The 27,700-nt window shown below is 43.6% G+C and overlaps 1 protein-coding gene across 3 annotated transcripts in view; it reads right to left on the bottom strand.

The window, feature by feature from the left end:
• The window catches only part of PDE9A (phosphodiesterase 9A), a 51,213-nt gene that overhangs the window by 15,018 nt on the left and 8,495 nt on the right, over positions 1 to 27,700 (bottom strand). Inside the window, exons 2-9 of one of the 3 annotated variants that reach the window (XM_026098024.2) lie at positions 22,575 to 22,645; positions 20,619 to 20,696; positions 19,612 to 19,655; positions 13,743 to 13,797; positions 12,842 to 12,912; positions 8,266 to 8,350; positions 3,466 to 3,547; positions 947 to 1,021 (exon numbers count right to left, since the gene is read on the bottom strand). In XM_026098024.2, the coding sequence (XP_025953809.1) occupies positions 947 to 1,021; positions 3,466 to 3,547; positions 8,266 to 8,350; positions 12,842 to 12,912; positions 13,743 to 13,797; positions 19,612 to 19,655; positions 20,619 to 20,696; positions 22,575 to 22,645 (561 nt within the window). Of the gene's footprint in view, positions 1 to 946; positions 1,022 to 3,465; positions 3,548 to 8,265; positions 8,351 to 12,841; positions 12,913 to 13,742; positions 13,798 to 14,345; positions 14,371 to 15,612; positions 15,646 to 19,611; positions 19,656 to 20,618; positions 20,697 to 22,574; positions 22,646 to 27,700 lie in introns of those variants that run through there. The other 2 variants (XM_064525516.1, XM_064525510.1) reach the window with 2 other exon arrangements.

The raw sequence follows: 27,700 nt of genomic DNA, 5'->3' as shown, positions 1-27,700 counted from the left end.
GAAAGTGCTGCAGAAAAACCCTTGCATAAAAGGCTATCAATCAATGCATGCACCTCAGCCTGGATTCCTACAGCAGCAGGTAGCTCCATTGATTTATATGGGGTTACTAATCATTTGCTTAAAATCAAACATATACTTTCCCAGGGGCCGATTTGTTCAGATAAGATGGCATGAGAGAACTCATGTGGCATTAATGATAGTGCACAGGTCTTTATGGGACATTACTAAACAATGAACAATGAAGACATTAAAAAAAATAAAGAGAAGTCAAGGTATTATAAGCAATGTAATGTATTTGGTGTCTGTAGGGAGAAAGTACTGTATTCTGGTGTGATACAATCAAAATACAGCACTATATTTTAAGTATACTAGTTTGATTTCCTGATTTAAAAAAAGTCATTTTAAACTTAGAAGACAAGAAATCTAAAATAAAAAAAATAGGTAAGGGATAGAAAAAGAAAAAAATAAACTCCTTCAGATTATCTCAAATGGCTATTTCGGCTTTATTTGTCCTCAGAAAGAGTACTAACCCAGCAAAGGGTGCTGTTGAATGGGGGCTAGTCCCTAAGGGTATGTCTTCACTGTGGAAAGGAATATTTTTCTCAATGACAATCTCAGTGGAGACAAAGTGCAGCCAGGAGCTCTTCAGCTCTTAGCTCCTCAGCCAGCGGAGGTTGCACCTGTATTTACCACAGGGTAACACGAGTCAGCTGCCTAAGATAGCCATCTTTTTCACAATCATGTCAAGGCTTCAGGGCAGCAAAGACCTCCAAGGGGTCTGTGCCAGTTGCGTTGACGGGTGGGATCCCTGACCCGTGACTGGGATTGCACAAGTGTCTGCATGCAGGTGGTGCAGAGACCTGGCACTCTGCAAACTTGCAGCCAAATTAACCTCCTAGTTACTTGCTCGTAAGCCCAAACTGTTATTTAATCTCTGTATCATTACCTCATTGGGCTCCCACAGCCAAACGTCAAAGGTTGGTTTCCGAAGCGCTTCGATGGTCTCTTGGGACAGCATGTACTGTGGACAAAACGGCAGGCAGCGTTACTGAGGGCTCCCTGCATCTCTGTGGGGTTGCAGTCACACGTCTCTGAAACTCCCCGGGGCCCTGCTCATGTGGGTTTTGGCCTCATTTCCCAAGGAAAAAGTTCTCTTTCCCTGCCTTTCTCCTTTTTCTCCCAGTAACTCTAGAGCCAGCAAGCTGCTCTTGGTCAAAAGCAGAAAGTTCTGCAATTTTTGTAAAAAAAATGCCACTGAATAGAGGGGTGACACGCTGGGTGGCTGCTGACATGCACGGCTCCTAACAGGCCACAGCACGGCTGCCTCTCACAAGCAGGCCAGCCAAGGGAGAGCAGCTCCGGGACGCGGGGGCAGATGAGGATGTTTGTGGTGGGGCAAGGCATGTGGAACATTTGGGAGAAAAGAGAGAAGCGAGGAGATGCTATGGAGGGGGTTGCCAGTGGAGGGAAATAGGTTATTTCAGCAAAGAGACGTAAAGGGTGTAGGATGCCGATCTGTGCCCCACTGCATTAATTCCACTGCTAGCAAAACAATTTAGTGCATTTAGTGCATCCAGTCGTGGCTAGATAATATGAAGTGTGTATGTTTATAATTTTAAAGTAGTTGGTGTAATATATTGAGTTTCAGATGATTTATAGTCTCCTGAGTATTTTTTCAAGAAGTCCCACTTTTTCAAATTGGTTGTCAGCCTGTAAGATTTACGTAATTTTTTGTCTTTATGCTCAGGGACTGAAAACAAAATCCAGTTCATCATCCAGCTAGGATTTGTTTATAAAAAGAAAAAAAGAATGTGGGGGGTTAAAAGATCAGGGAAGAATCTGGGCATTACTGAATCGTATTTTTTAGACTCTATTGATCAAAGTCTCTTTGGAGCACAAAAACCTTGTAGCTTTAATCAGCCCATTTACCATGCCTGTCTGTAATTAGTTTGGGTTTACTACACTGAGAATCTGAATGAAATTATTTGAGCCATCAAATTGTTGTTATTGAATTAAGATTCAGGGAAGAATAACACTGAAGATGCCTTCTGGAGAAGGCAACAGTTTTTGCTTTTGCATCTAGAATGTACATTTAACATGATGTTCTGCAAGAAATCTGTGAATTAACAATACTGATGCATTATTTAATAACAGTGTGGTAGTGGCCACTTCTTCTTTCAGTAGAATCATCGCCTCTTAGCCTAACTGACATTGGACAAATCCATCACCTCAAAGGTGATAACAAATGTCACAGATCTGGCAAACAGAACCCAAACTTCTTCTGAAGCCAAAACCCTTATGAGCTTTGCTCTCTGGACAACAGAGTATCAGTTTACTCTGCAGTCAGTCAATACAACTCCCTATAGCATTTGTTGTTAATTCAAAGTCCTGATATTATAGCAATAGATCAAAGTTGAAGGGATATCTGGCGTAAATACTTATCAAGGAAAGAAAAAAAAACAGTTTTAGAATGATTATGCTTGCCCTATATTGGGCAAAATTTAATTTTAAAAAACGTAAGTCTAATGATGCCCACTCCATAGACCTAGACATCGCTTTTACTAGGCAGGGCAAAATAAATGGCAGTCTTCTAATAACTTGGCCGGAGCTTATAATTCATTGCTCTGTAAGGCTCTGAAGACAAATCTGCAAGGGTGTATGTTGTATCATACAGCCAGATCACACATGACCCTGTGAACTTGAGACAGCTATGATCCGTGCAAGCAAATGACCACTGTTAAACTGTGATTTGCACACGTGTGACCTGGTGTTTTGTCAAGGTGCGAGTTGAGCACTGAGCAGCTGCATCCTGGCAGCTTTGAATAAATCCTGTGGAGAAGGACTGCAGGCACCAGGACTAAATATCCTGTGTGTTTCATGGTTTTGGCCCTATTCACCACTGTGAATTTGTACTTGTGTGTACCCAGTAGACATTTTTCTTCAAACATTGACATTTTCTCTAGTAAATACACTAACTCATTTTCACAGTGGCAATGAATCATTCTGGAGAGAATCCAATGTAGCATTTTCTCTTTGTTTTCCCAACTGAAGCATCCCATAAATTACTTTTTAAATTAAAAAATAATCCATTAGGAGAAAACAGGAAGCAGCACTATTTTCAATTAGAGTACAACATTATAGACTATTTTTGATTGTGTGCTACAAGCATGCAGAATAAGCAAATATTACTAGACGAAAGAGCATTAACTGCTGACAAGTGCAAAATGGTCATTAACAACTCAAACACTAATGAGATTTCAAGTATTAAAGACTACTGGGGATCCAACTCTAAGCCCATTACAGACAATGACAGCTTTTCCACTGGCTTCTAGGAATTTTGGATCAGGCCCTGGGTTTAGAATAATTAAGTGATAGATGGCTAGGGAGTTGTGCATTGTAAAATGATATTTGTCAGGATGGCAAGCATGTGTTAGGATTCGGATAAGAATGAGTATTGCATGGTACCTTTGGGTAGGAGGGCACATCCCGCCGGGGAGTTGGCCTCTTGTTTTCGTCCAAAAAGCTGTACTTGCAGGGACAGTTAGTCCTGAAATGAAATATTCAGCCCTTAGCATTGTGGGAACAGCACTGCTTGGTCTTGAAAAATGCCAGATGTATTTTGGTCTTTTGGTAGGCATTGCTTGGAGATTATGCCACTTCCCAGCCTCTCCTTTTCTAATCTGGTGTTGCTCAAATGCTTTAGAAGTGGGATCCTCTTTAGGATATTCTCCCCTTGTGCAACACTCCCATCTCCCTTCCTCCATATATTTGAATTCAGATTAGGAGTGTCTTTCTTCAGTCATGTATCCATGGATACCCAACCCCTTCTATTTAAACTAGTTACTTTCCTTTTAGCAAACAGTTTGCGTTCACCCAATGCCATGCCAGCGCGCTTTTCAGACTCAGAGGCTGCACCAGCGCTACTAAATAAAACGGACTGCGACTCTGCTCTGCCCTTAACGCTGGTTGGTGTGGCAGAGCTCACCGCCTTGCAGCTAGAGACTTAAGTCCCCAACAGAGCAGCCTTGCCTTGCACTTTGTGTTAGGCAAGCTGTCTCATCCACGCAGTGCCCCTAGCCTGTGCCATGGCAGCCATCCGGGACAGTTGGCCAGGAATGCCTGAACCCTGCCAGGATCGCACCGTACCGCACTGATCATGTGATGTTGCTCTGCCTGCATTTTGCATTTATCCCTGGAGACCTAATATTTGGATTGTCCGCTCTCATTTTTCAATCCCTCCAACCAAATGAACCTAAAAGAAAATCCAAAACGAAACCAACTAAAACATTCCACTAACTTTATCTGTTCCCTTTTCCAGGATTTTGCAAATTTTGTATTGCATCTCTTTTTAATGCTTCTCAGCTGGGAATTGGCCCACATCTCTCTTATTTTTCCTCTTGTCTTTGATCTCTGCTATCATTTCTGATGGCATTGTCTGAATCCTTTGCAAAGTTATTTCATCTTTTAGTTCATGCTGGTCAGCAGGCTTCAAACAGCTGCCTTTTCCTGCCCTGTTTAAGGAGATTCTCAGTTGGTGAAAAGCTGTCTTAATCGTTTCTAAACCCATTTTCTCAAAACTCCACTGTGAGGAGTATTACTGGGATAAAAATAGTGAGATTAGGACATTCCTTGCCCTAATGGGAACTGGCTGCCAGGGTTAGCCTCAGGTCAGCCAACCATCCGTATGGCACAGCTGTCGTAAGACTTAGAAGCCTTCATCCTACCACACTGGGGAATGCACCAGAACTAGGATGCATCAGGCCCTTACAAATGTAAGACTATCTGTAAGTGATCATAATTTTAAAAGACACTATAATGTTATTAGTGTCTGCCAATAGTGAGCACAAAAAGCAGACTAGCAAAAAAAGCAAACTGAGTCGATGCCAGCAGGGCTGCTTTGCTCTTCTGCCGAGTAGAAATGCGCATATCACTACGTGTGATGGCTTTTATAAACCTAGCTGTTCATCATTATCCTGTCATTTGGTAAATGTAAATGTAAGAATATGTAACGTAGAGGAATATAGCTATATATATTGTGATATTATTAAACGAATATATGCACACATAAATATACATGAGTTTAGTTTAGATGTAATATGTAAATCTAACTGTAACACTTTATGTGGCAAATGACATACTGCACAAGGGATGACAAGTCCAAATAGGAACAAAACCATTTCCACTTGCCCTGGGATGCCTCCGTCCCCCGCAACACTCATGCCCCTTGCATCGGCGGGGGAGCCTATTTGCAGAGCTGCCCGGGGACGAAGCGCCCCAGTCTGGGGTCACCGCTTCTGACGGCATCGCGTCGGCGGAGACATGGTTGCCTGGGGAATGGGGAACTACGTGCTGTTCCTTGGCACCTTGCTCCTGGGTCCTGCTTAATGGCAACACCACGCAAGGAGCACCCTCTCCTCACTCGTACGCCAAAAAAAGATGACTCACAGCAATCCCTGACTATATGCTGAACCTCACCAGGATTTTGTGCAAGCCTCTCTGTGTTACTGGTGCGGGACCTCAGTTTTCACCTTATGTTACGAAGGAGAAATGGTGATGTGCTGGAGTGTGGGAGTGTGCTGTGGGACAAAGAATCAGAGATACAAGACCAGCAAAAAGCACACTCAATTCTACAGAGAATCTTTTGCATGTACACATTGCACATTCTTCCAAGCTCCACATGGAAGAGCGGTTGCAGGAAACCGCCACCAACAAGAAAAGCAGATCAATATGGCACAAGGTGATGTTGGGCAGAGCAAGTTAGACCTCTACTTCAACTAAAGCATCTGTACAACTCCCATGGTAGCTAGGAGCAAGCTAGCTTGGGTGCCTGCACCCAGCATTATGTGCTGCTGTTTTACATCTGTTTTTACCACAGCTTTTGCACATCATGTTCCATGCTGGTCTCCAGCTTTTGAGGTACCAGCTGCCAGTGATTATAACTGCCACAAACTGCCAGCTAAAAATTCACTTTGCCTTTGTTCACTGCGAAGGTAATACTGTCACCCAGAAAAAGGGGAGCTGCAGCTGCCCCCATAGCCCAGTCCATCTGACTAAACAGCAGCAGTCACAAAGGCAGGAACTGAGCCCCCGGCATGGTGCAGCTTCAGCACCTGTGCCACAAGTGCATGCAGGCACAGAGGGGCCTATGGGCTGTCCTAGGACCCAGCAGGAGGGATGCGAAGGGACTTAGGGACAAGCCTGTGCAGGGCCGAGCTGTTTTCCTGGGGTGATGACTCCAGGAGCGAGAGCGGTTTGATTTTTACACCCGCCCAGGCAGAGGGACATTGCTTTACTGTGCTCATAAGAAGCTGGCTCCGGGCCATGGTGCCCGGCTTCATCTGCAGGAGATGGCAGAGACTGGCTTTGCTTCCAGGGAAGACTTGATATTTCTTGGAACAAGGTGATAGGACTGTCAGGAGGGCAGACAGCGGCATAGGCTGTTTGTTTACAAGTGATAGCCGTGGATTTACAGGCCCTCTGACTTCAAGGCCAAATGTCTGAGCCTGCCTAGGTCTCTGGCTACTTTCTTGAGTGTCTGGCTCCTGCTGGAGCCTGTGCTACTCTTGTCTTGCTGTCTGTCAGTACCTGACCTAGCCAGACCCCAGACAGTGAGGGTCTGCCAATGCATATCACACTCAAAATTCCTGCGTGAGAGACGGTGGCGCCTCAAAGCCGGATCAGCAACTTGATGCTGCCCAGACCCATCTGGCCTGAAAGCTGCAGAGATACAAAGAGTCCTCCTGGTCATAAGAGAGGGATGACTGATCGGAAGGGAGATTCAGCCAGACCTGGAACAGGCTGTGCTGGGCAGATGTAGCATTCCCCATTCCTTTTTTTCTTATTAAATGGATAGCTTAACATACTGCTGTTTATATTACAAAATATAGATTGTAAAATGACAAGATTTCTGACAGGAATGAGTCATGGCTGTTGCTGGAATAGTCTTGTACTTCCTGGTGTATGTGGTGTTAACTGCGTGAATGCAAAGTTGCCATGACTTCTTTTTGGTTTTAGTTTTCTATCTGCCTATGCATCTCTAGACTCGTCAGTGCAACTCTCCCAGCTCCCCATAACATTTGAGGAAAAATAAAGACACATGCACGCACATACACATTATTCACAGCACATCAAGCACAAATCAGCATATGTGTTTTCATGTTTGCTGCCAATCTGAGCTCTGATTTTTCTAATGAGATTTTCTCACACACCTGAACAAGAAATGATGCAAGCCCCAGGGCAAACCGCAATCCATCATAAATCTGGAGCAGATCTTCTGAGGTTAATACTGTTACTCTGCGTTTATGCTAGTATGACAGCTGAATTTGGCCTTAGACTTTATAGGAATGTATTAATACCCTGCCTCCTGACATATCTGGATAGTAAAATTTATAAAAGCCAGTGATCATAAAGCCCAATTCTTTCAGCAAATCTCCCATTGCCCTCAGTGGGAAATAGTTTTGACTAAAGGTCAGAGGATTTGACCCCAAATGAAGAAAAAGAGAGAGGCTTTCAAGATAACATAGTTACATTTGCTGAGAAAAATCCCCTTCACCTACAGTTTGAGCAGTGTGGTAAATCCTTTTTCAGTAACCTTCCCAGAAGTACTCATAATCTCACAGTGATGATTTGTTTGTCCTAATGGAGCATCTTGGTGACACAGGGGGCAGACTTTCCAGCTGAGACCACATACTGTACAAAATGCAATTTTTTCTGCTGTCATTTTAATTACAGGGAAACCAAGTTTGACAATTGCAGAATGAGCCCTTTAATTAGAAAGCAAATTCCCAAATTCTTGTTGAAATTGAAATGGGCACTTTATAATAGCATGAGATCATAATTAGAAGAACTGTTACATATTTATTTGATATTTTCTCAGACTACGGTTTAAATCTTACTAGATCTAATTCGACTGTTATCTGTTTCCCAAGCAAATGCTTCACTTTGCAGAAGTGCTTTTCCCTTTCCCTCCCCCCAAAAAACTGAGTGAAGAGTTTCTGTTCTATATGGTGAAACACAGGAAAAAGTTACCCTCTGCTGCAGGACTTCTTTGCTCTAATCATGAAGCCTGCACTATTTTAACTGATAAATGGCTATAAACCTTCAATTGTAACAGGCTGTTAAATTAAAGCCAGTGTCCTTAACGGTTATTTCTTTCCTTGCCCCTATACTTTTGAACCCAGAATGTAACTCTGTTCTGCAGAAATGTTGCATTAACACTGGAAAACAGATGCTTATTTCTTCAGTTAGATCCAAAGCAGAACTTACCTGGTGCTTCTAGCTGCCATTTCCTCCTTCATCTTTTTAATGTCGCTCTTGCATTTCTCAATCTCCACTACTTTCAGGCCTTCCACTGTCAACAAAGGAAAATAACAGGGGTGTTACCATGGTGAAACTCGAAGGATCTCATTACAACAATTATACAAACTTTCAAAGGGCTTGTAACAGTGGGGCTATCCAGTGAGTGAGGTACTTCTTACAGTCCGCACTGGTTCTCATGTATGCAGGTGCTGCCAAAGCGATGTATCTTGAAAACCCACAGGAATTCTTTGTTGTCAATTTTAGATGATAGTCTGAGTATTTTAATTCACAGAATGGTTATAACATCTCCTCTTTTCCACGGTTGCTCACAGCAGTCAGCTGTTCTGATGCCTTTACTTCTCTGCTGTTAAACACTAATCAAAGGGGCTCCTGAGCAAAAAACCTCCAGTGATGGGATGATAAGCGCAGCTAGACAAATATGTCCCAGTAGGATTAGAATTCCCATTAAGATAAAAGGTTTTAATTTGAAAGTTCATGCAGAGCATTAAGGAGCTCTAAGAGGCATTACTAGCTACTGAGAAACCAGACAGAGAATGCAGGAGAGAGAGAGAAATGTTGAAAAGTTTTGACTCTAAGAATTGATTTCATTGTGTTTAAGTATTGAAGATCTGCCACTTTTTTTTTTTTTTTGCAAATCAATTTTGTAATCAAAAGTTATTTCTGCATGCAGCACAAAAATCCTATGTTCCTCTTCTGTATGTGTTTATGAGAGCCACAAGGCAAAAAGTTTGATTGCTTGTTTATGTTGCAATGCATTTCATTCCACGTAGCTGTGAGAACCTAATGCAGTGCAAATATGTGAATATTCTCCTTTTTCTTTCCCTCTGGTTGAACTATCAGCATGCTCAAGGACATAATATAGCGCTATTTATTAAGTGCATGTCATTCACATGGAATCATTTCACAGCTCATTTGTTTACTGAACTCATTGTTTGCACGGACAAGCCGTGGTTCAGTGAACTCAAGGGAACGTGTAATTGTACAATCAGTCCTCAATCACTTTCTTATAAAATAATAGAATCATCATACTTATCTGGAGGGTTACATATAAGTGACGAAAAACTGCTTCGGAAGGGCAGAACTCTGGAGATCAGCAGAGACCTCATTTTTTATTTATTTATGCTAGTAATTGCTTTTGGATGAGGAACAGGGACAGAAAAAAGCAGAAGAGGTATATAAACCAAGTCCAAAACATCATGTATTAAAAGAGGAAAAGAAAAGGGTTTTGAGTTATGTTTGAATACAGGGACACCATCCACTTAAAAATCACATTTCCAGATGAAAGTTTTTTGTCTAGTACTGTTACAAGCAATTTCTTTGGGTGATGATAGGGATGATACTGGTAAGGTGCTGTCCTGCTTATTCAGTATCTTTACTCTGGGGGTCTGACTGCACTTTTTTGGGTACTCAGTTCAGCTGTTTTGTTGACGGTCAGCTGCAGCTGACCTGCAGCCCCTGCACTACTATATACCACCCCTGTGCATTCCTCTGGGAGAAGCTCATGGTAGTCCATTTGACAAAATGCCTAAATGGGTGGCCGGTTCATATCAGAAGCAGTGGGAATAAAGCACAGTAGCAGACTGACAAGGCAGTGGGGCAGACAACTGCAGAGAGTAGAAGAGAGATGGTGCAAAAAGGCAGCCCTGAGCATTTGCAGTATTGTCTCTCTCTAGTTTTCTCCCAAAACCTCCCCAGGGGAGCAGAGAATTTACATAATTATTTTCTTAATGTGATGTGAGACGCTTACAAATTGTAAAGGGTTTTGCCAGCTTCCTTATTCATGTGTTGGCTGCTGTGTGAACACTGGGACAAAGTAAAGCCATGGAACAAAGCATTTCCAATGCTTTCCCTGCACGGATATGTTTTCCAAGGGGAAGTCACAAGCTTTAGATGGGATTTAAAAATCAGTTAAAAGATCCGGCTCCTAGAAAAAAATTTCTGTGATTCTGTCTCTAGACAGTAACAGGAAGGAAGCTGAGAACATATTATGTGAGGTGCAGATGTAGAGCTGTCATGAACTCTTATTCCCACACATGTCCCCTCTGGGGAAGAAAACCTGGAGATCACATGTGAAAGTGGTAGAAAAGGGATTTCTGCAGGAGCTGGGAGAAAAGGCAAAACAAAAGCACAATTCTACTCACATTTTGCTTGCAAATGATAAATGGCCTTGTCATGTGCACTGATTAAGGGCTCATTATATTATTCTGCAGCAAAAAATACCTCTGAAAAGACCCTGTGCTGTCTAAAGAAATCCTTGGGCTGAATCCAGTACTGAAACATGGCTGTTACGGCAACCACTGGGAGCCTTGCCTGAGTAAGGAGTCTGGATTCTTCCTTCCCCTCACAGTTTTGCCTTTTAAATATGAAAGCCTAGGATTATTTCAAAGTGTTGCAGATTTGGCTCTGTTGCAAAGTCCAATTTTGAGCAGATGGGTGCACTTGTAGACAGGCAACCCAGGGAGCCCCTTCCCACAGGCTGAGGCTGCTGGAGATGTGATCACAAGCGCTGAGGCAGAATGGCAGCAGATTGCTGCATCTGCTGTTATTTCTGTCAGCGGAGAGAGACAGTTAAAAAAAGAAGCCTCATTTGGGGAACACTGAATTTAGTTCACCTACATGGCATCACAGCTCCAGGAATACTGCCTTCTCTAAACCAGCAAAAAAGTGCTGTATAGTGCAAATGCACAACTCTTTCCCTCCGGCAGCTGCATGTGGATCTTTGTTATCTCCCTCCACTGTTGCAGGGCTGCTGGTGCTGAAAGGCAGTTTGTGCAAGGTACAGCCAGGAGTCCCAGCGGCATCAGGGAGAGACCGGGGAGAGAGCCAGTGGACAAAAGCAGCCGTCAGCTGTCTGGGATAGTCATTTCCCCTTGCTGCCGGGGAATAGGAAGACCTGTAGAAACACTTGCCTCATTTGCACTAGTCTGTGGATCTAGCCCAGAGCACTGGAACTGGTTAGAAATTTCATAGAAAATCAGAAAAATCGTCATTTTTGTAGAAAATGCAGAGCAACAGAGCTGATTTATTTTTCTTCTTTTTTTTGGGGGGGGGGGTGGTGCAGGGACAAAACAAAAAATCAGTGGTGCCTTGGATAAACTGCAACCAAGCATATTGGGTGGGATTGCTACCTGGATTCCTTGCAGAGGTCTGCACTGAGGCTGGGCATGCTGCAAGGTGCCGAGATACAGGCCGTGGAGCAGACTTCACCAGGAGGGCTCCCACTGCACCAGAGCTTTTGGAAAGCCCCAGCCTGAGGGCAGTCTGCTGCTGGGGTGGCCTCTGGGAGAGGTTCCCCTGCAGCTGCTCCTTGAATAGGACATTTTTTCCTTTCGCTGCTGATGAAGGCATCAGTTTCACTGAGCAGCTGCAGGGTCAAGGTAGCTTCTGGTTGGGGGAAATTTCAAGAAAACAACTTTTTCCATGTACCAGAACCTTCTTTTTTTTTTCCAGCCAGCTTTAGTGAGAAAGCACTTTTTGCAGCTGTAGCGTTGGGGAAGATTCTGTCCATCTCTGACTTAAATGTTGCGTATCAATGAGGATTTGACCTCTGGTGTTGACACTGCCCTATGTGACAGTGCCTTATTCATATCTATGCCCCGTCTTTCTCAAATCTGTTTTATGCATAACATGCTAAAAAACTACAGGGCAGATGCTGCCTGGAAAAAAACAGAAAAGGAGCTCTTTGACCAGCTGAACTTTACTTTGTTGCTGCATGGCAACTAAAAACAATTGTATTACTGTCAACACATGAAACAAACAAGGAAAACTAGAAATAATACTGTGTGCCTGCTCTGTTCTCGTACTAAGCCAGGAAATAGGACCTGCGAGGTGTGGATTTCTGTGCTCACAACCCAGAAATCACTGCCTCTCAAGAGCCAAAGCAGTACCCTTTGCTTGTATTTAAGTATACATTATGCTGCATATTTAGTGATACTTCTGATATCATACCTTCTTCATGCCATATGTAGTATGCACACATGCAGATACGGCTAGGCTGCAGGGTGAGTCCTAACCCCATTTCAGTCCCACACACAGTAGAAAAAGGCAGAGAGAGGGAGTGTAACATACACTTATTAGAAATATATTCAGACCTTAGTGCTCAGGATCGACTTTAGCCAGTAGTAAGAGCAAACCCAATCGTATTCAGTTTAATATACAGTAAATGTATTTCCGAAAGGACAGAGTCTAAAGGAAAGGCAAAATGTTTGTCCTAACCCCATTTCAGTCCCACACACAGTAGAAAAAGGCAGAGAGAGGGAGTGTAACATACACTTATTAGAAATATATTCAGACCTTAGTGCTCAGGATCGACTTTAGCCAGTAGTAAGAGCAAACCCAATCGTATTCAGTTTAATATACAGTAAATGTATTTCCGAAAGGACAGAGTCTAAAGGAAAGGCAAAATGTTTGTCCTGTGCAAATATCCAACATAGTTAATGTGGGAGAAGGCAGCTACATTATCCTTCTTTAATTAATTTGAAAAAGTAATATCGAGTTTGAAGGCAAATAAAGGGACACTCACATTCAACTTTTTTCTCCAGCATTGCCAAGTGATTAGCTACTTCCGTTTTCATTTCATTGATTTTAAAAACCCTGAAAAGAAAACCCTTATATATTAATGTTATACATATAGTGCTATATCTATACTATCCACAAAAGATTTTGTGTTAGAAATGTCTTACATTTTTCAGAGGATGGATTACTCCAACTGTGATTGCCATAAAGAAAATAAAATTTGCCACAGAACTGTAAAACTTTTGGTGGAAAATACACGTGTTCAAGGGATTTCAGAAAAATGAAAACCAAATGATTTTGTTATGGCTCCAGGAATCTACTATGCCTCTGACACACTTCAACACCCCCTCTCTCAGCAGTGACTTGTTATCATACGCCCTTAGGGAAGCAAAGTTAAATTGACAATGCTTCATCTATCAGCAGTCAGTATTTTTACACCTCTGAAGCTCTCCTGCTTTCAAATTATGATGGTGATTTGCTGAGCTAGGGTGGAATAGATCTCTCTTACTGAAAGCAGCTGGAATAAAATAAGCAGCAATACAGACTTCAGAAATCCTATTTGAGGAGAGACATATTTGTGTGATAACAGAAAAAACAAAACAAATCAGATGATTTTAATGCTCTGTGAAGAAGCATTTCTTTTGCTTCCTGAGAGGACAGAAACACTATAAAAACATTTATATTTGATACTTGATCTCCTTTTTAGATCAAAGATATGCTAAAATCACTCCTGGTTTAAGCTACTGTATTGCTTTTAGTGGGAGGCACGTGTGCACCAGGCTTAAATTTGGCAGGAAGAGTGGAATTTGAAGATCTTAAGTGGCCCTTTGGCTCCTGTGAAAAGCTCACTTCAGCCCAATAAAAGAAATAGAATTTTAAATTGATAATAATGCTGTTCAGTTTCTTACCTTGAGAATTGCTCGGCAATCTGTCCCAATAAATTCTGGAGCAATTCTTCTTTCTCTAAAAAAAGGAAAGGGAGAAATAACAGAAAATGATACAGAGAAGAAGGCACATTCAACTCTCCTGCAAACTTGTACCTGCAGACTTCCAGCTCTGATGGTGAAACATTTAGCCAAAAAGTCATTCTTGTCCTTTGAAAAGTGACACCATTTGGGAATGCAGATCAGTCTATGATTCCTCTTTCCACATAGCTGCTAGTTTCTTGGATTATATCCCTACTGCTGTATTTGTGCAGATTACAGTCAGGATTTACTGAAAGATTTTTGGAGGTGCTGGATCTCTGAAAGACATCCTATTTTATTATTTATTAAGGGAGTGCTCTCTGAAAAGGAGACCCCTTTCACATTTCTCAAGTGGGACGCCCTGAACTATCACTTGCTTTTGAAAGGTTTGGCTCACTGTCTGACCTCTGGCTCACAAAGACTCCCTTCATATTATCAGAAATAGAAATTTAAATTGATAATAATGCTGTTCAGTACCAAAGCATCCAGAAACAACACAGCAGTGCTTACAAACAGAAGAAAACCCAGCTTGCCTTTCTGACTTACGCTGTGACATTACACTGGACACCTATGTTTTGGCGCAAATTTGTGAAGACCACACAGCTAGGCGTAAACTTCATGCAAGTGCAAGACGCCAAACTGACCATCCTTGCAGAATGAAGTCCACCCTGCAGAGCTCGTGGGGTGGACCCAGCAGGACATTTGTAGCATGGATTTCCCAACCCCTTTTCACTTGAAAATATAACTTGGGCAGACCCAGCGCAGTGCGGTGCCTGCAGGAGGGAGCTCCAGCTAAAAGATCCTGCTGTTGCCAGTATCGGCTGAGTTGCTCTGGTGTCGGCAGCTCTGGGAGCTCTGGAGTAGATAGCTCGCTGCTTCCTACTGCCAACTTCAGCACTGTGGCACTTAAAACCGGCTCAGGAAAGTCAGCTTAGTAAAGCCCAGTCCCTCTCCTGAGATTCTCAGAAGACTGCAATCAGCAACACAGGAAAAAACAAGTTCTTAAAACAAGACCCTAGCTTGTAAGAGACACTATCCTTTAGGAAGGAAGAAGCTGCACAACGGCAACATTTTCTGCTCTTTTGGTATGTCCACACTGCATTCACGCAGGCAGAGGAAGCATAAACCACATTTGCTGAGCTCTGAGCTGCTGCATCTACATTGCTCCCACTTCCCCCCGCCAGTTTATTTAATCTGCACTACGCTGCAGTCGTTCTCATGCCTGCAGTGTGGATGTACTCTTGGTCTGTCATGCTCAAGGAGCAGAAATATATGCATGCTTTCATATACACCCCCCAGACTGCAGAGCACCCCTGCTCGCCCTAAGCAGAAATACCCGACTGACATTTCTGAAGGTGCTTCTCGTGTTTGTCTGAGGGAACAAAATTCCTCATGAGTGCAACCACCTGGACAAAATACATCAGACGGAAACACAGCCCAGCATTTACGACATATTTCTAAATAAATGCCCTTGTACCTGCTGAAGGAATTTGCAATTCCTCAAATATTAGAGTTGTCAGAGATACTTGTCAGGAACATTCACTTTTCTGTTTGAAATGATTTGGCTACGGCACCCTGCAGTAGTCTCTAAACTGGAGCAAGCACTCGCTCCTCCAAACATCTCAGACCTAATTCGCTCTTTTCTGGTGTGATCCAGCTCCCAGCAGAGCGGCCAGCAGAGCAAACGAAGAGATTAGTTCTTATTACAGAGGCTCGTTTTTCAGTTTCCTCCCCAAAAGCGTTCGAAACTGAGAATCAAAGGGCTGAAGCAAAACAAACGCGGCTTCCTAGGCAAAACAGCGGGGAAGCTTACCGTCCGCAGCACCTGGGCAGTCACCCGAGTCCAGCAGTGAGAGCAAGCACAGAAACCTGTGTCCTCCTGCTTCACTGCTGCTCGGCGCTCTGACAGTGGCTGTAGCACGCGAGAGACTGACAAGTTCCCTATAAACACGGTTCCAGTAAAAAAAAAAAAAAAATCTTACTTTCACTCCCTCCCCCTGTCAAAACTTGCTCGGAGTACTAGGACATTCTAATCCAGGGAACAGTCAGCTGCAATCTGATGTTTATAGATGTAATAAAAGACTTTCAAAACGAAGATGTATGTTTTTATAACCCTAGGGTGCAGTAAAGATATATGACTAAGAGTGGCAGCTCTCCTCATCTTAAAGAGACAAAGAGCCATTTCTTTCACCCTGTTTCCATCAAGAAGGGAGACCTCTGCTAACCCCTGCTCCCTAAGAAAACGAGAAATCGTGACGGTGTCGTTCAGCCTGGCAGGATGCCCCCTCCTTTGCAAAACAGCGAGCGTGGGCATCCTGCCACCCCTCCCCATTGCCCTGCACCTTTCGTGTCCCTCTGCGTGGGGCTGACACCCCAGGCGCACACGGCTACCTTTGCCACAGTTCCTTAGCATTTCTTTTTCCTTTTCCTCTGTGATTCCCTACGGGATAGGGAAATTCCTCGCCACGTAACATAGGCAGCTGCCATCCGCGTGCCTTGACAACGGACCCTGGCTACGGCCTGCGGCAACCCCAGCCTTAATCGAGCTGCGCCGGACAGTGCGCAGGCCCGCTCGGGCCTCCCTGCAGCTTGTCCCGCCCCGGCCAAGGCTCCTCGCCCCCCAGCACGGCGCCGGGCCGAGGGCTGCGGGGCAACAGTGAGGGGAAACCACAGGGCAGGGAGTCGTTTTGCCCCGGTCGGACCAGGCAGCAGGTGTGGCAGGCTGCAGCGGCCACGCTTCTTCCTCAGCCTGCCACCACCGCCAGGGCACGAGGGGCAGCCTGCCTCGACGGGCCTCCCTCCACGGCTATGCACGGCGGCCACGGCGCAGGTGTCCCTCTGCCTCCGCGGGCCCTCTCGCACCTGCATTTTGGCTCGCCTTCCCTGTCTGCGCTTCCCCTTTTCGGTCCGGGTTGGAGTTTGGGGGGTTTATTTATTTATTTATTTTTATTTACTTTGGTTTTATTTCTTGAGAGTGTGCTGCCAGCAGGATTTGTTCATTTAGTCAGCATTTCCAGCGATATTAGAGCGCCCCAGCTCTAATTACTGCTACAAGGCAGCCATCAGCTTGCGAGTTTTGAGTCTGTTCCGCCTCAGGAACACGGGCCAAAGTCTTTCTAGTGGCGAGAGAGACAAGATGCCAGCTTGGACCATGCCCCTTCTTGCCTGAGGCCGCAGGAGGAAAGACGGCACGTGACGCCAAGGTCCCCAGCCTGACCCCCCCCCCCCCACCACCTGTGCGTTGCAGGTGACTGACCCAGCAGTGGTATCGCAATGGCCAGTGCATCCGATGGACGCTCACTAGAATAATAATCTTAATTCTAGCCCCGCTCCCGTGACTACAGCCGGGAAATGAAGAACAGTTTCTTAGCAGGACTCCAGTGGATATCTCCTTTATTGGATAAAAGCCACTGCTGAGATCTTCCTCCCAAAGGATCGTGCTTTCCAGTCTCACCTTTTGCAATCTTTGTTCCACTACAGCATGCCTCACTCTTTTCCAGCCGCCTGGGAGATTGCTGAAAAGAGGTGCGTTCACTCCAACTGTTGTGAAAATTGTGGTGACCCTTTTTTGGCATGTGTTTGGACGAGTTGCTTTGGAAAGCAGAATCACGCAGGCAGATTTGTTTAAGAAGTGAAGGCTAGAACTGAGCTGTTTTTTTTCTTTTAATGAAGAAGAACAATTTCCCACTCTATTCATTCTCCCTACTCTCAGCAAAATGTCAAGAATGTTTAAGATTAATGGCAAGCCATGTAAAAGAGAAACAGATACCAAGGAACATTAGTTCCATCACACAGTTCAGCTTTCCTCCTCTTTCCATAGCAGACTTTGCCTTATGCTTTGGCAACCTACCACCAGAATTTTTCTTGCCCTTTTCAGTTCAGATCTTTGGAAATCCCTATTTTATAAAATGCAGGGGGGAAACAGAGACCTTGTTGACACAGTGAACTGCATTCTGCACAAAGCAGAGCCATGTGCTGTCAGCTGGAGTGAAAAACGAGGGCCCTGGGAAAGTGTGAAAAGTCATATATATTCTTATAAAAATATAAGGTTAGGTTCATGTAAAAGAAAGTCAGCTTTTCTTGAAAGCCCTTGGATCAGATTCCCATCTGATATAATACAATGGGATTCCCCAGTGGAGTCCTGACAGCATTCACTGGCCAAGGAATGGGTTTTTCTGTATCTTGGGGCTAGTGAATACTGATTACAAACATTATTCAGTATGCAACTAATCCTGCTTCTATTAACAACCCACCAGTTCTGACCCGATAAAGCAAGTAGTATACTCCTAGACCAGAAGTGTGATGCTGTTCCAGCAGAGTTTGTTCTAATAAGGAAATAATTTAGAAGACAGCTTCCTTCCCCTTAGCAGTCATGTGTGTCCCTCAGCTTGGAATACCTCCCTGTGACAACAAGCGGCAAGCACTGACATGGGATCTGTTTATGGCTTTTAACAAGCCTTACTGTGATAAAGTTCTTCCTTGTTTCCTATCTGCATTGTTGTTTTGCTCTCCTTTTTCCGTTTGCTCTCCACATGCACAAGCTCTCTGTTGTTGGCTTTCCGATCCCCCCAGACATCGTTCTACGTTGCTTTGTCATGTCCTGTCTCCGTGGAGGTTTCTGCCTGAGTGGCCGCCGGTAACTTGGAGAGCAGCTTTGGTTCGCTATGCCTCTTCCCCATCTATATAGGAAAGTGCTGCCAGACACCATGTTTTCTTGCACAACACAGGAGCCTCAGCAAAAAAAAGTGGTGGGACCTGTAGTTATCATGAAAAAAGCAAAACTGCCTTGCTCCCTTCTCAGAACCTCACCCATTTCCTTCAACCACATTTTCCAGCCCCAAACTTTCTGGCTCCCTCCTTTTCTTTCTAGGCACTCTGCATTTCTAAGATGATCTTAGCCCCTTGCTCCTTGTGTCTCACTTCTCCAAGCTGTGTCCCCAGCTGACGTCTCCTGCCCTCTTACTGTCCCTGCCACCTTCCCAAGATGTGCTTCCCAAACACCTAGTCTCTCCCTATAGCTTTTCAACGCGCAGGCTTGGGCTGTTGTTCAGGCTGCCTTGAAGCAAGTGGCAGGAGATACCACAGTTGCACAGATGAGATATACCATGAGCCAGATGCTTTACATGAATTGCCCCAAGCAAATGCTCAGCTTCAAAATCTGAGAGCTACTGCCTTGAGCACAATACTTGCTTGCAAAAAAGTCCTGTAGAAATGCCACTTTAGTCCTCCCTGTGGAGGACAACAATTATAGGAATGTGTTCCAGATGTTGTCTTTCATCCAGGCCTTCTTTAATCTTGTCAGGTATTTTAAAATATTACACTGAAAGCTACCATACCCACACCAGAAATCACTCTCTTTCCTCAGCCATTTTGAAATACCTAGGGTTCATATGTTGTGCTCAGCTTTGAGCAGAGGTTTGCTGAAAGAAGAACAAGTTTAACAAAACACTGCAGGACAGGCTTTCAAAAGGTCTATGATGCCTTAACGGAACTACTGCTCTATGTGAGACTTTTCCCAAGACATCCCTGGGTGCTGAGTCAGACCAGAGCAAAGCACTTTGAAAGACTTGGACCCCAGCCATTCCACCTCACCTTCAAATACTTTGAAACTGGGGGACAAATATATTTTCAGCTTTCCTTATAGCTTATTTTGATCAAACACTTTTTATTCTGCTGTAGCTACAACCATAAGAGACTCAGCTTTCTTTCTTGCATTACAGCCACATAATTTGCACATGAAAATGATTTCTAATGAATGTAAAATGATTACAAATTCAGTTTTAGTAAGTGCAGTTCAAAAGAAGTGTTTTACCTGAGAGTCGCCCAGTGGCAACAGGTATTACTTTGTATGGAGACCTGGAAAAATCAGAAAGGGCTGATATTAATAACGCTGAGAAAGCACTTTGCATTCCACATTTCTACTCCCTGAGAAGTAGGAAGAAATATCTGAATATATTCTAAGCCTCAAAATCTGTCTGTTGAAATATGGAACAGGCACTTCTAATGAACACATAACCTTCCATTTTACTACTGAACTAGTGCACAAAGAAATCTTGGTTGTACTGTACAGTCACACCACAAACATGGGAAAACAGCCTCCTCTTTGGCAAACCTTGATAGCTTGGAGGCTGAGATGGTGGAGAAATTGTTGCAGGCCAGAAGGAAGCTCCAGTGGTGGGGACCATTTTTTTGTTCGATGTTTGTGCAGCACCGTGCGCAATAGGTCCCTGCCACTCTGGGGGCTCCGACAGATGGCATCAGTGAAAATAATAGCAATGGTAAGTAATAATGAAATATGTAATGGAATAAGAAACAGAAGAAGTCATAACTGTGAGTAGTCAGAATGAAAATAAAACCGCAAGGCTGAACAAACAACAGGAAGCCCAGGAGCAAAAGGGAAAGGGGAGACAAAAGGGGTCAAGGCCAGCATGAAAGAGTCCTAACCTCATAAAAGACTTTGACTTGTCTTTGCAAATAATGTCATGGTTAGCTTCTAATGGAGCCATAAAGGAGACGGAGTGAACAAAGGAGCTGGGAGCCTTGACAGCAAACAGAGTGGGAAGGGAACAGATGTTCCACATTAAATACTTAAATGCGGTATTTTTCCTCAGACAATTACTCCTACTTTAATAACAAGGAAAAATCTTCAAAAGTAGGAGGCATTAGTGTTATAAGCCAGCGTGCAATTCTTGCTGTCATCTCCCTCCCTCTAAATAGTTGCTCACATCACACTGTATACAAGAGGCATTCACAGCCGAACAAAACCCTTTCCCTTGGGCTTGACTCCATTTTCTGAGAGCAGCTTCCAGCAAGGCTTACCTCTCTGAGTTTGCGGGCATTGTCGGATCAATGGATACCATACAATTGTCTGCCGTCAAAAGAGAGATTGTTGTGTTCCTGAAAGGTACATTTCAAAGAGGTTTATTTGACCTAGAAATGTTGGCTGAGATTTTGCACCGCTGCTTATGGTGCATGGCCATTTTCTCTCACGCAGCACTCCCATTCTGGCCTGGCACTGTTCTGCACATACCTGTTTTAGCTGGAAGGGTCAAAGCACAGAACAGGGTAGGCTTGATGTTTCACTCATTTCAATTACCAGAAATGTTTCTGACAAAATATTAAGTGTGATCATCGCTGATCTTGGAGCAAACTTTGCTCCCTGCTAGCTCACGTATTCTATTGAATCATCAGCTAATGACTTCTATTAGGTAGCTATGTATGATGACACATCGACTAGGCAGCTATACACCAACTAACTTACTCTGTAGAAATGACTATCAGTGCTATGAATGTCTTGAAATTGTCTAGTTACTCCTTTACAAGAAACAAACAAAACAAAAATAAGAGGCCGTTTTTTTTCATTATCCGGTGCTAAGTGTGATCTCATAGGCTCAGATGTAAACCTGGGTGCTCTCCAGGAACCTGACTGAAATGCACAGTTCTTTGGAAGTCTCTGCTGAAAATGAAACACCAAATATACAGTTATCACCCTGTTCATGAATGACTCCAATTGCTAAACAAAGTTGCCTGGGTGACAGAGTGGAAATATTTGACATCGTAAGCAAATGAGAGTTATCAACCTCTCTAATGTCAAATGGGAGGAAATAACAAGGATAAACAGCAAAGGGCATTAATTCTCTACAGCAGTTTATGCAAATTCTGAGTCAATATAGTCCAGTTGATATTTCTACACCCAGAGTTAGAGTCATACAATAAACCCATGATTCAAAGGTTGGCCTATTTCTCATGTGCATTTTTGTATTGTAAACTTGTATATACAAATACTATGGCTTATTGCATGCTGTTGTGCACTGGCCTGTGCTGCTCAAGTACCATAGACAGACAACAACTGCTCTCTTTTAAGTGTGGATTTGTGACCTGGTTTCCCTTGTGCCACTGTCCTGGACAGGTAGCACAGAAGTGGCTGAACTATCCTCTTCCATGCCCTTTCCTCCCCCATCTTATCACACAGCTACATCCAACGCAGAATTCCTCACTATACACTGGTTTAAGTTGGAAGATACTCTCTGCATGGAGAGGAAGCAAACTCTACAAGAAATTTCAGCAGGAGAGATGCATCGAATTTACAGAATAACATAAATTAGAAAATATGCGGCTCAGCTAATGGCTTTTGGAATATTTCTATTCTAAAAAGGTTTCTGCTGGATACTTTGTGTTTGATTATCCCACACCTGGGATTATACTGTAGTGTGTCTAAATATAAAGCCTATGATCTAGTGGCAACATTTCTCATTCTCCCCAAATTTTTCCCTAAAAAGCAGATTCTAAAATTGTGGTTGCATTTTGCTTGATATGGGCAAGGCTGTAGTACTGAGGTATAACGGGTATGTGCACAGAGCCAGTATGTACTCTGGGCTGGAATTCTGGCTTTGGTGGCTTTTTTACAAGAGTCTACAATCCGATTTGATTTGATTTGATTTGATTTGATTCGATTTGATTTGTTTTGATTCAATTCAATTCTATTCTATTCTATTCCGTTCCGTTCCGTCCTGTCCCATCTCATCCTGTCCTGTCCTGTCCTGTTCTTCTAAGCGTACTCAGCACTGAGGTGGCTATATCCCTGCCAGAGCTTCACGCACTTTTCCAGTTGATGCTGTGTTGTCCCAATTTCCTCTTCCAGCAAACTGGAATGAGAGCAAAACCTGAATAGCAGGTTTTTAACTAGATCATTTTGGGCTTGTCTCTGAATTGTCCCTAGAAGTAAAGGAACAAAAGTGAAATGAATGTCACTAATGAAAAGAGAGACCTACCTACCTTGGTAATCCCGTTGCAATGCAGAAGAGGTCCATAATATCTTTGGAGTTGCAGTATTTACTAAAGATCACCTTCCAAAACGAATAGCAGCAGGGGAAAAATGAAGACAAAGGAGAGAAAGGACAGTTAGTTCCCAGTGAGATATGAACTCTATTCAGGCGTGAACTGCGCTAATTTTAAGGATCATCCTATAATTTCAATTATCTGATTTGGCCTGTGAGCTGGAGTATTTCCCTACTCCTGCTTTAATACCTGTGCTTTTAGATAAAGAAAGAAGGCTCTGGAGACCTAACTGTGCTGTTCGGAAGTAGAGCAATAATGTACGTGAACTGACAGCTGAAGGTATCTCATAACACTGTAGAGCTGCAGGATGATAACAACCACAAGTTTCAGAAAGGAACAACCCAGATTTAGGAAGGTTCTTGGATGGTATGAAAGGGCACTGCTATTTGGATTACACCAGCTTAAGCTAGTTTTAAGCAGAATAGAACTTTTTTCCCACATTTGTGCCAAATTCCCTGCAGTCTAACAGATTGCATTGTTCCTGCTGTTTGGCCAGAGGTTGGACCTTGACTTCTGAAATTTGCCACTTTTATCATCCTACTTCTCCCACCATCTCTTTATACTCTTGAGCTCACATGCATACAAGGCAACCCCTGGGTTGAGAGCACTGTTTGAGCTCAAAATGCAAGCACCTGTAGGTTTGGAAAGAGCAGCATTAAGTCTGCAAATGCAACATTCACCTGACCTCATTGTGATACAGCCTTTAATGATACAATCCCATAGCATGATTTTCCCCAGACTTTCACTTCCTTCAGGGCACATGGCGATGATGCTCACTGATTGGGAAACTCTTGTGGGTTGTGTCTTCTGGTTGTTTTTGGGAGGTGGTGGTGGGCCAGAGAGCCTGTCTGAATATAATTTATTGATTATGGTGGAGGTTTTGAAACTGCTGTGGAAATAAAAGGCCTCATTGTAGTTCAGTCTGGCTCATCTTCTCAAAGCCAAGAACAATAGAGAACAGTGGGTCTTATTTGTCTGGAGCTGCTCAAGTTAACAGTGTGGCTGCAGGCTACAGAGGCCAGTTTGTCATGGCAGAGTGGAGGAGGCTGTGGTTTGGAGCAGCGGTTTCCCATGGCAATCGTGGATCTCAACTCCGTTGCACCCTGCCCCCTGGAAAAAAAAATACAATTGCAGAACCTTGAAGTTCAGGATAGAGTAGATCAAAGGGACTCACAGAGACATATTAACTCATCTATAATAAAACTCATGAGGAGTAAGAAAGTATTTCACAGATGAGAACTGAGGCACAGGCTGAGGATGGTAAAAAGTCTCCTCTCCTTGCAGGTGTCTAGATGGAAACACTGTTTTCAAAACTGCATAATCATTCTTCATATCTGATATTTTCATATTTTCAGGCACAATTTCCATTGCCTTTCATTGCAGGCATGAGCTCTCAGCTTGTCTGTGGATCAGACTCAAAACTGGTGACCCAGAAAATAAGAATGTGTCATCAGGGACTGCCTTTGAACAGTTTATTTTCGCCAACTTGCTTCATATCACTTCTGAATTCTGGGGCAGACTCTGCAAGAGAAGTTGGTTCTCAGGTACAGTGTTCGGCTGCTTCCCTCAGAGACCCTTGCTAGCAGTACCGCAGTGTCCTGTCTCCTCCATGACACACTGAAAAGGAGGAGGAAAGGTCTCTAGACAGCAAGTGTTGCTGCCACGATCCTCTGATTGACTCAGTTGAATAGTGTCTCTGCATTCAATGAGGCAAGGACCATGCTGGAAAAATAACATGTCATCATATAATAAAAATTACAAAATTTTCAAAATGCATACATGCCAGGGGAGTGTGGGTTAATTAAAACTGCAGCTTCACTCTGGCAGTCTTAACATTTGAGTGCTTTGATTTCTAGATCATAATAATGTTGCAAAAACATAGTCCTCATGTGTAGCTTCTAAGATACTTTTTGGAAACTAACCAAAGTCCCTCAGCTGGCCTGGGCACCAATCCTCTGTTTCTGGCAGCATTGAAGGTTGTGGGATGTGCTACCCAGACCTCGGCTGGCAGAGATCAGCAGTAGGCTGTTGTCCCCTTGCAGACCAGCAGTAGAGGCCATGGGACACTGTCAGCAAGGATCACTGACATTTGCTAAGGGCATGGGAAACTGAGCCTCAAGAGCTTTGGAAACTGTACCAGGCTCTGGAGAGGTTGTGATACAACAAGCACAAGCTCTCTGCCTCTTTCCTCCGACTGAGATCCACCTCTGTGCTGTTATTCCAAGGCTGGCTTTTCCATACCCTTGGCTTCTTGTCTCATCAATGCTTCAATTCATCTACCCACTCCAGCCTTCTTGCCCAGACATGCCCAGTCTGCCCTCAAGCCCCAGCTCCACACCCCAGATATGTAGCCTAACCAATCCAAGGTCTAGGTTGAGAATGACCTGATCATGACTTTTGCGATGATCTTTTGAGATTTAAGGAATTTATCCCCAATGTCTTTCCTTCTAAAATATTGGAAGAGTCCTGACATAATTGCAAGATCTGACCACGCCGGTTCAGTCCTATTGCGCCTGATGTGTGCTACGCTAAATACAAGGCACAATTCTTTTCAGTTCTGATGCTGAAGTAATGCTTCAGATCTTAGTTTTCACTGGTAACTAAAAAAATCCCTTTCATTCTTCGAATGTGTGTTAGGGTTTTTATGGTATAGAATAGAACAATATTTGTGACTTCAAGAGACGGTTATGGCTGATACATAAGTATACATCCACCTTCCCTATTTTCCAGCCTAGATGAAATTACACTAGATAATACATTCAGATTATAAAAACTCAAGGTGGATGATTGCTGAGGTAGTTAATAACTCTCACTTGGGAAATGGGTGGGATTAAAGCCCAGTGTGTCTCAAAAGGCTGCTTTGATAATCACCACAATGATTCACCCTTGTTTATTAAAATCAGCAGCAATCAAAGCAATAAAGCAGAGTTAATCGAGTTCAGACGGGACTGAAACCTTGCTTCTCACAGAAAACAGCATCCTGTTGGAGTGATAGCTGCTAAAATTGGCAAACAGAACATTGGAAGGCTGTTTTTGTACCGACGACTGATACATGCAATAACTGAGCAGATGATGTTAATTGTGGCTGAACATAAGGAAAAGGCTTGTGATGTGCTGGGAGTGTTATTTCAGGTAGTGAGATTTCTTATTCTGGAAATCAGTTATTATTGATGGGGACAGATGAGAGAGGGAAAGATTAAAAAAAAAAACTTTAAAAAAGCATTAAAGGTTAGAAAGTCAGCCTGACTCACAGAAAGCAGCAGGCACTTTCAATGCATTGGGGCTGAATTTTAATACTTCCTTTTACTCCATGTAATAGTGTAAGTGTGGGAAGGAAAACAAGAACGTAGATATTATTTTGTGGATTGTGAGCTATCTATGTACATGTTTTTAGCTTTCCCCATTTTGACATTTTTACTGAAGTTTGCTAGAAGTGGATTTGTGAATCACCCACTGCATTTTGATTCTCATCTCAGGATGTAAATGGTTATCCTCAGCTGTTCTTCTTTAATTAAAGAGCATATGCTACTAAAGTTCTCTTCTTTTGCAACCTGCTGAGCTTTTCTGACCAACTTCCTTCGGTTTCAAAACAAAGCAGACAGCCTCAAACATTTCCCAGCAATATGCAATTGTTCCTGTTATTGCCTGCAGGTTTATGTTCCCAATAAAGTCAATGTCAGCTGTGCTGATGACTTCAGCTGGAATGTATTTTGGAGAGGGGAGAGGACAGCCTTCATACTGTGTACTATTGATGGCTCCAGCACAGTATAGGAATCCTATTTGTTTAAAGTCCATTATCATTTCAGGGACATTAGCACCATGAAGCAAATATAGTGACATTTGGCCTACAGTCATACTTTACCCAGCTGGGACATGCGGTTTCTCCCATGACCAGGGAAGGTGGTTGACTAGCAGTGCTGAGGACAGCTAGCTTCCATGTGATGAAACTGTCCCCATTCTGCCCTCTTCTCTGTGTGCTCTTGGCACTGGGAGGTGAAGCAAGCATCTCAGCTAGCCTCATGAAGGTGTCCTTGCTCGGGCAGGTGTCCTGAACCCATTGCTGCTCAGCCCAGGTCTGCATGATGACATTTTTCTGGCACTGTTTGCAGGCCTGATCCAGACCCGCCAGTCAGCACAGGGGGACTCCACTGCCCTTCAAACCTGCCTCAGCTGCTTTTAAACACAGTCACCTTCTTGCTTAGGGCCTCTCTTCCTATCCCAGGGTGGCAAGCCACTGCCAAGATGTGTCTCACAGTGTCTCATTCCCTGCACTAATGCCTGAGCTGGAAAAGATCAGTGTTCACAGCAGGACAGAGACCTTGCTATCGGGCGTAACCAAGGCCAAAGACAGGAGATATCAGTGACTTATGTAAGTGTGATAGTGGGCTAAGATTACCTATGTGCAGACAAGTTTTCCCATAATACACATCAAGAAAATGAATAGTTTGACACAGGCCAGTGCAGCCTGAAGAACCCAGGGATGTAGTTCCTGACACTCCTCATATAAGGGAGAGCTGGACACAGGAACTCCAGTGTTGCCTGGTGGTACAGTAGCGTCCTGCAGGCTGGGCCAACACAAGGCACTCAGTCACCAGTGTCATTTCTGTAGGAAAGGTAGAGCCTAAATCATATGAATAGAGTCACAGAGGAGACAGACCACAGGGGAAAGGGAAACAGAGGCCCCTGCTTCAGTTTGCAGATTGACAACTGAATGCCATGAGGATGATCAACCACATATAAATCCTGCTGATTGCGTGTCCCTTGGATTTGTGCCAGGAGGAAAAGAACGCATTCCCCCCAAATGATACAGCATCCGCAAACAGTTAGTTTCCTCTGTTTGAGCATTAACATTATTTCGTATTTTGGTCCTTGTTTCCCCTTATTGTTAGCAAACCTTCTACCAAGTGTAGAAAAATGACAGGAAAACTAGTCTCCCCTGAATGCTTAGCTTGATAGTTTTAATAAGTTGCCATCAAAACCAAGACGTAGCCATTTGATTTAAGTATGGAATGCTGCCTGCCTGCCTTGGAGAGTAGAATGAAGGGGAAAAAACAGAATGAATA

Source organism: Dromaius novaehollandiae, chromosome 1 (genome assembly GCF_036370855.1).
Source record: "Dromaius novaehollandiae isolate bDroNov1 chromosome 1, bDroNov1.hap1, whole genome shotgun sequence".
Classification (NCBI taxonomy): domain Eukaryota; kingdom Metazoa; phylum Chordata; class Aves; order Casuariiformes; family Dromaiidae; genus Dromaius; species Dromaius novaehollandiae.
The sequence above is the reverse complement of the archived record's forward strand: the minus strand, read 5'-3'. Positions and strand labels throughout refer to the sequence as shown.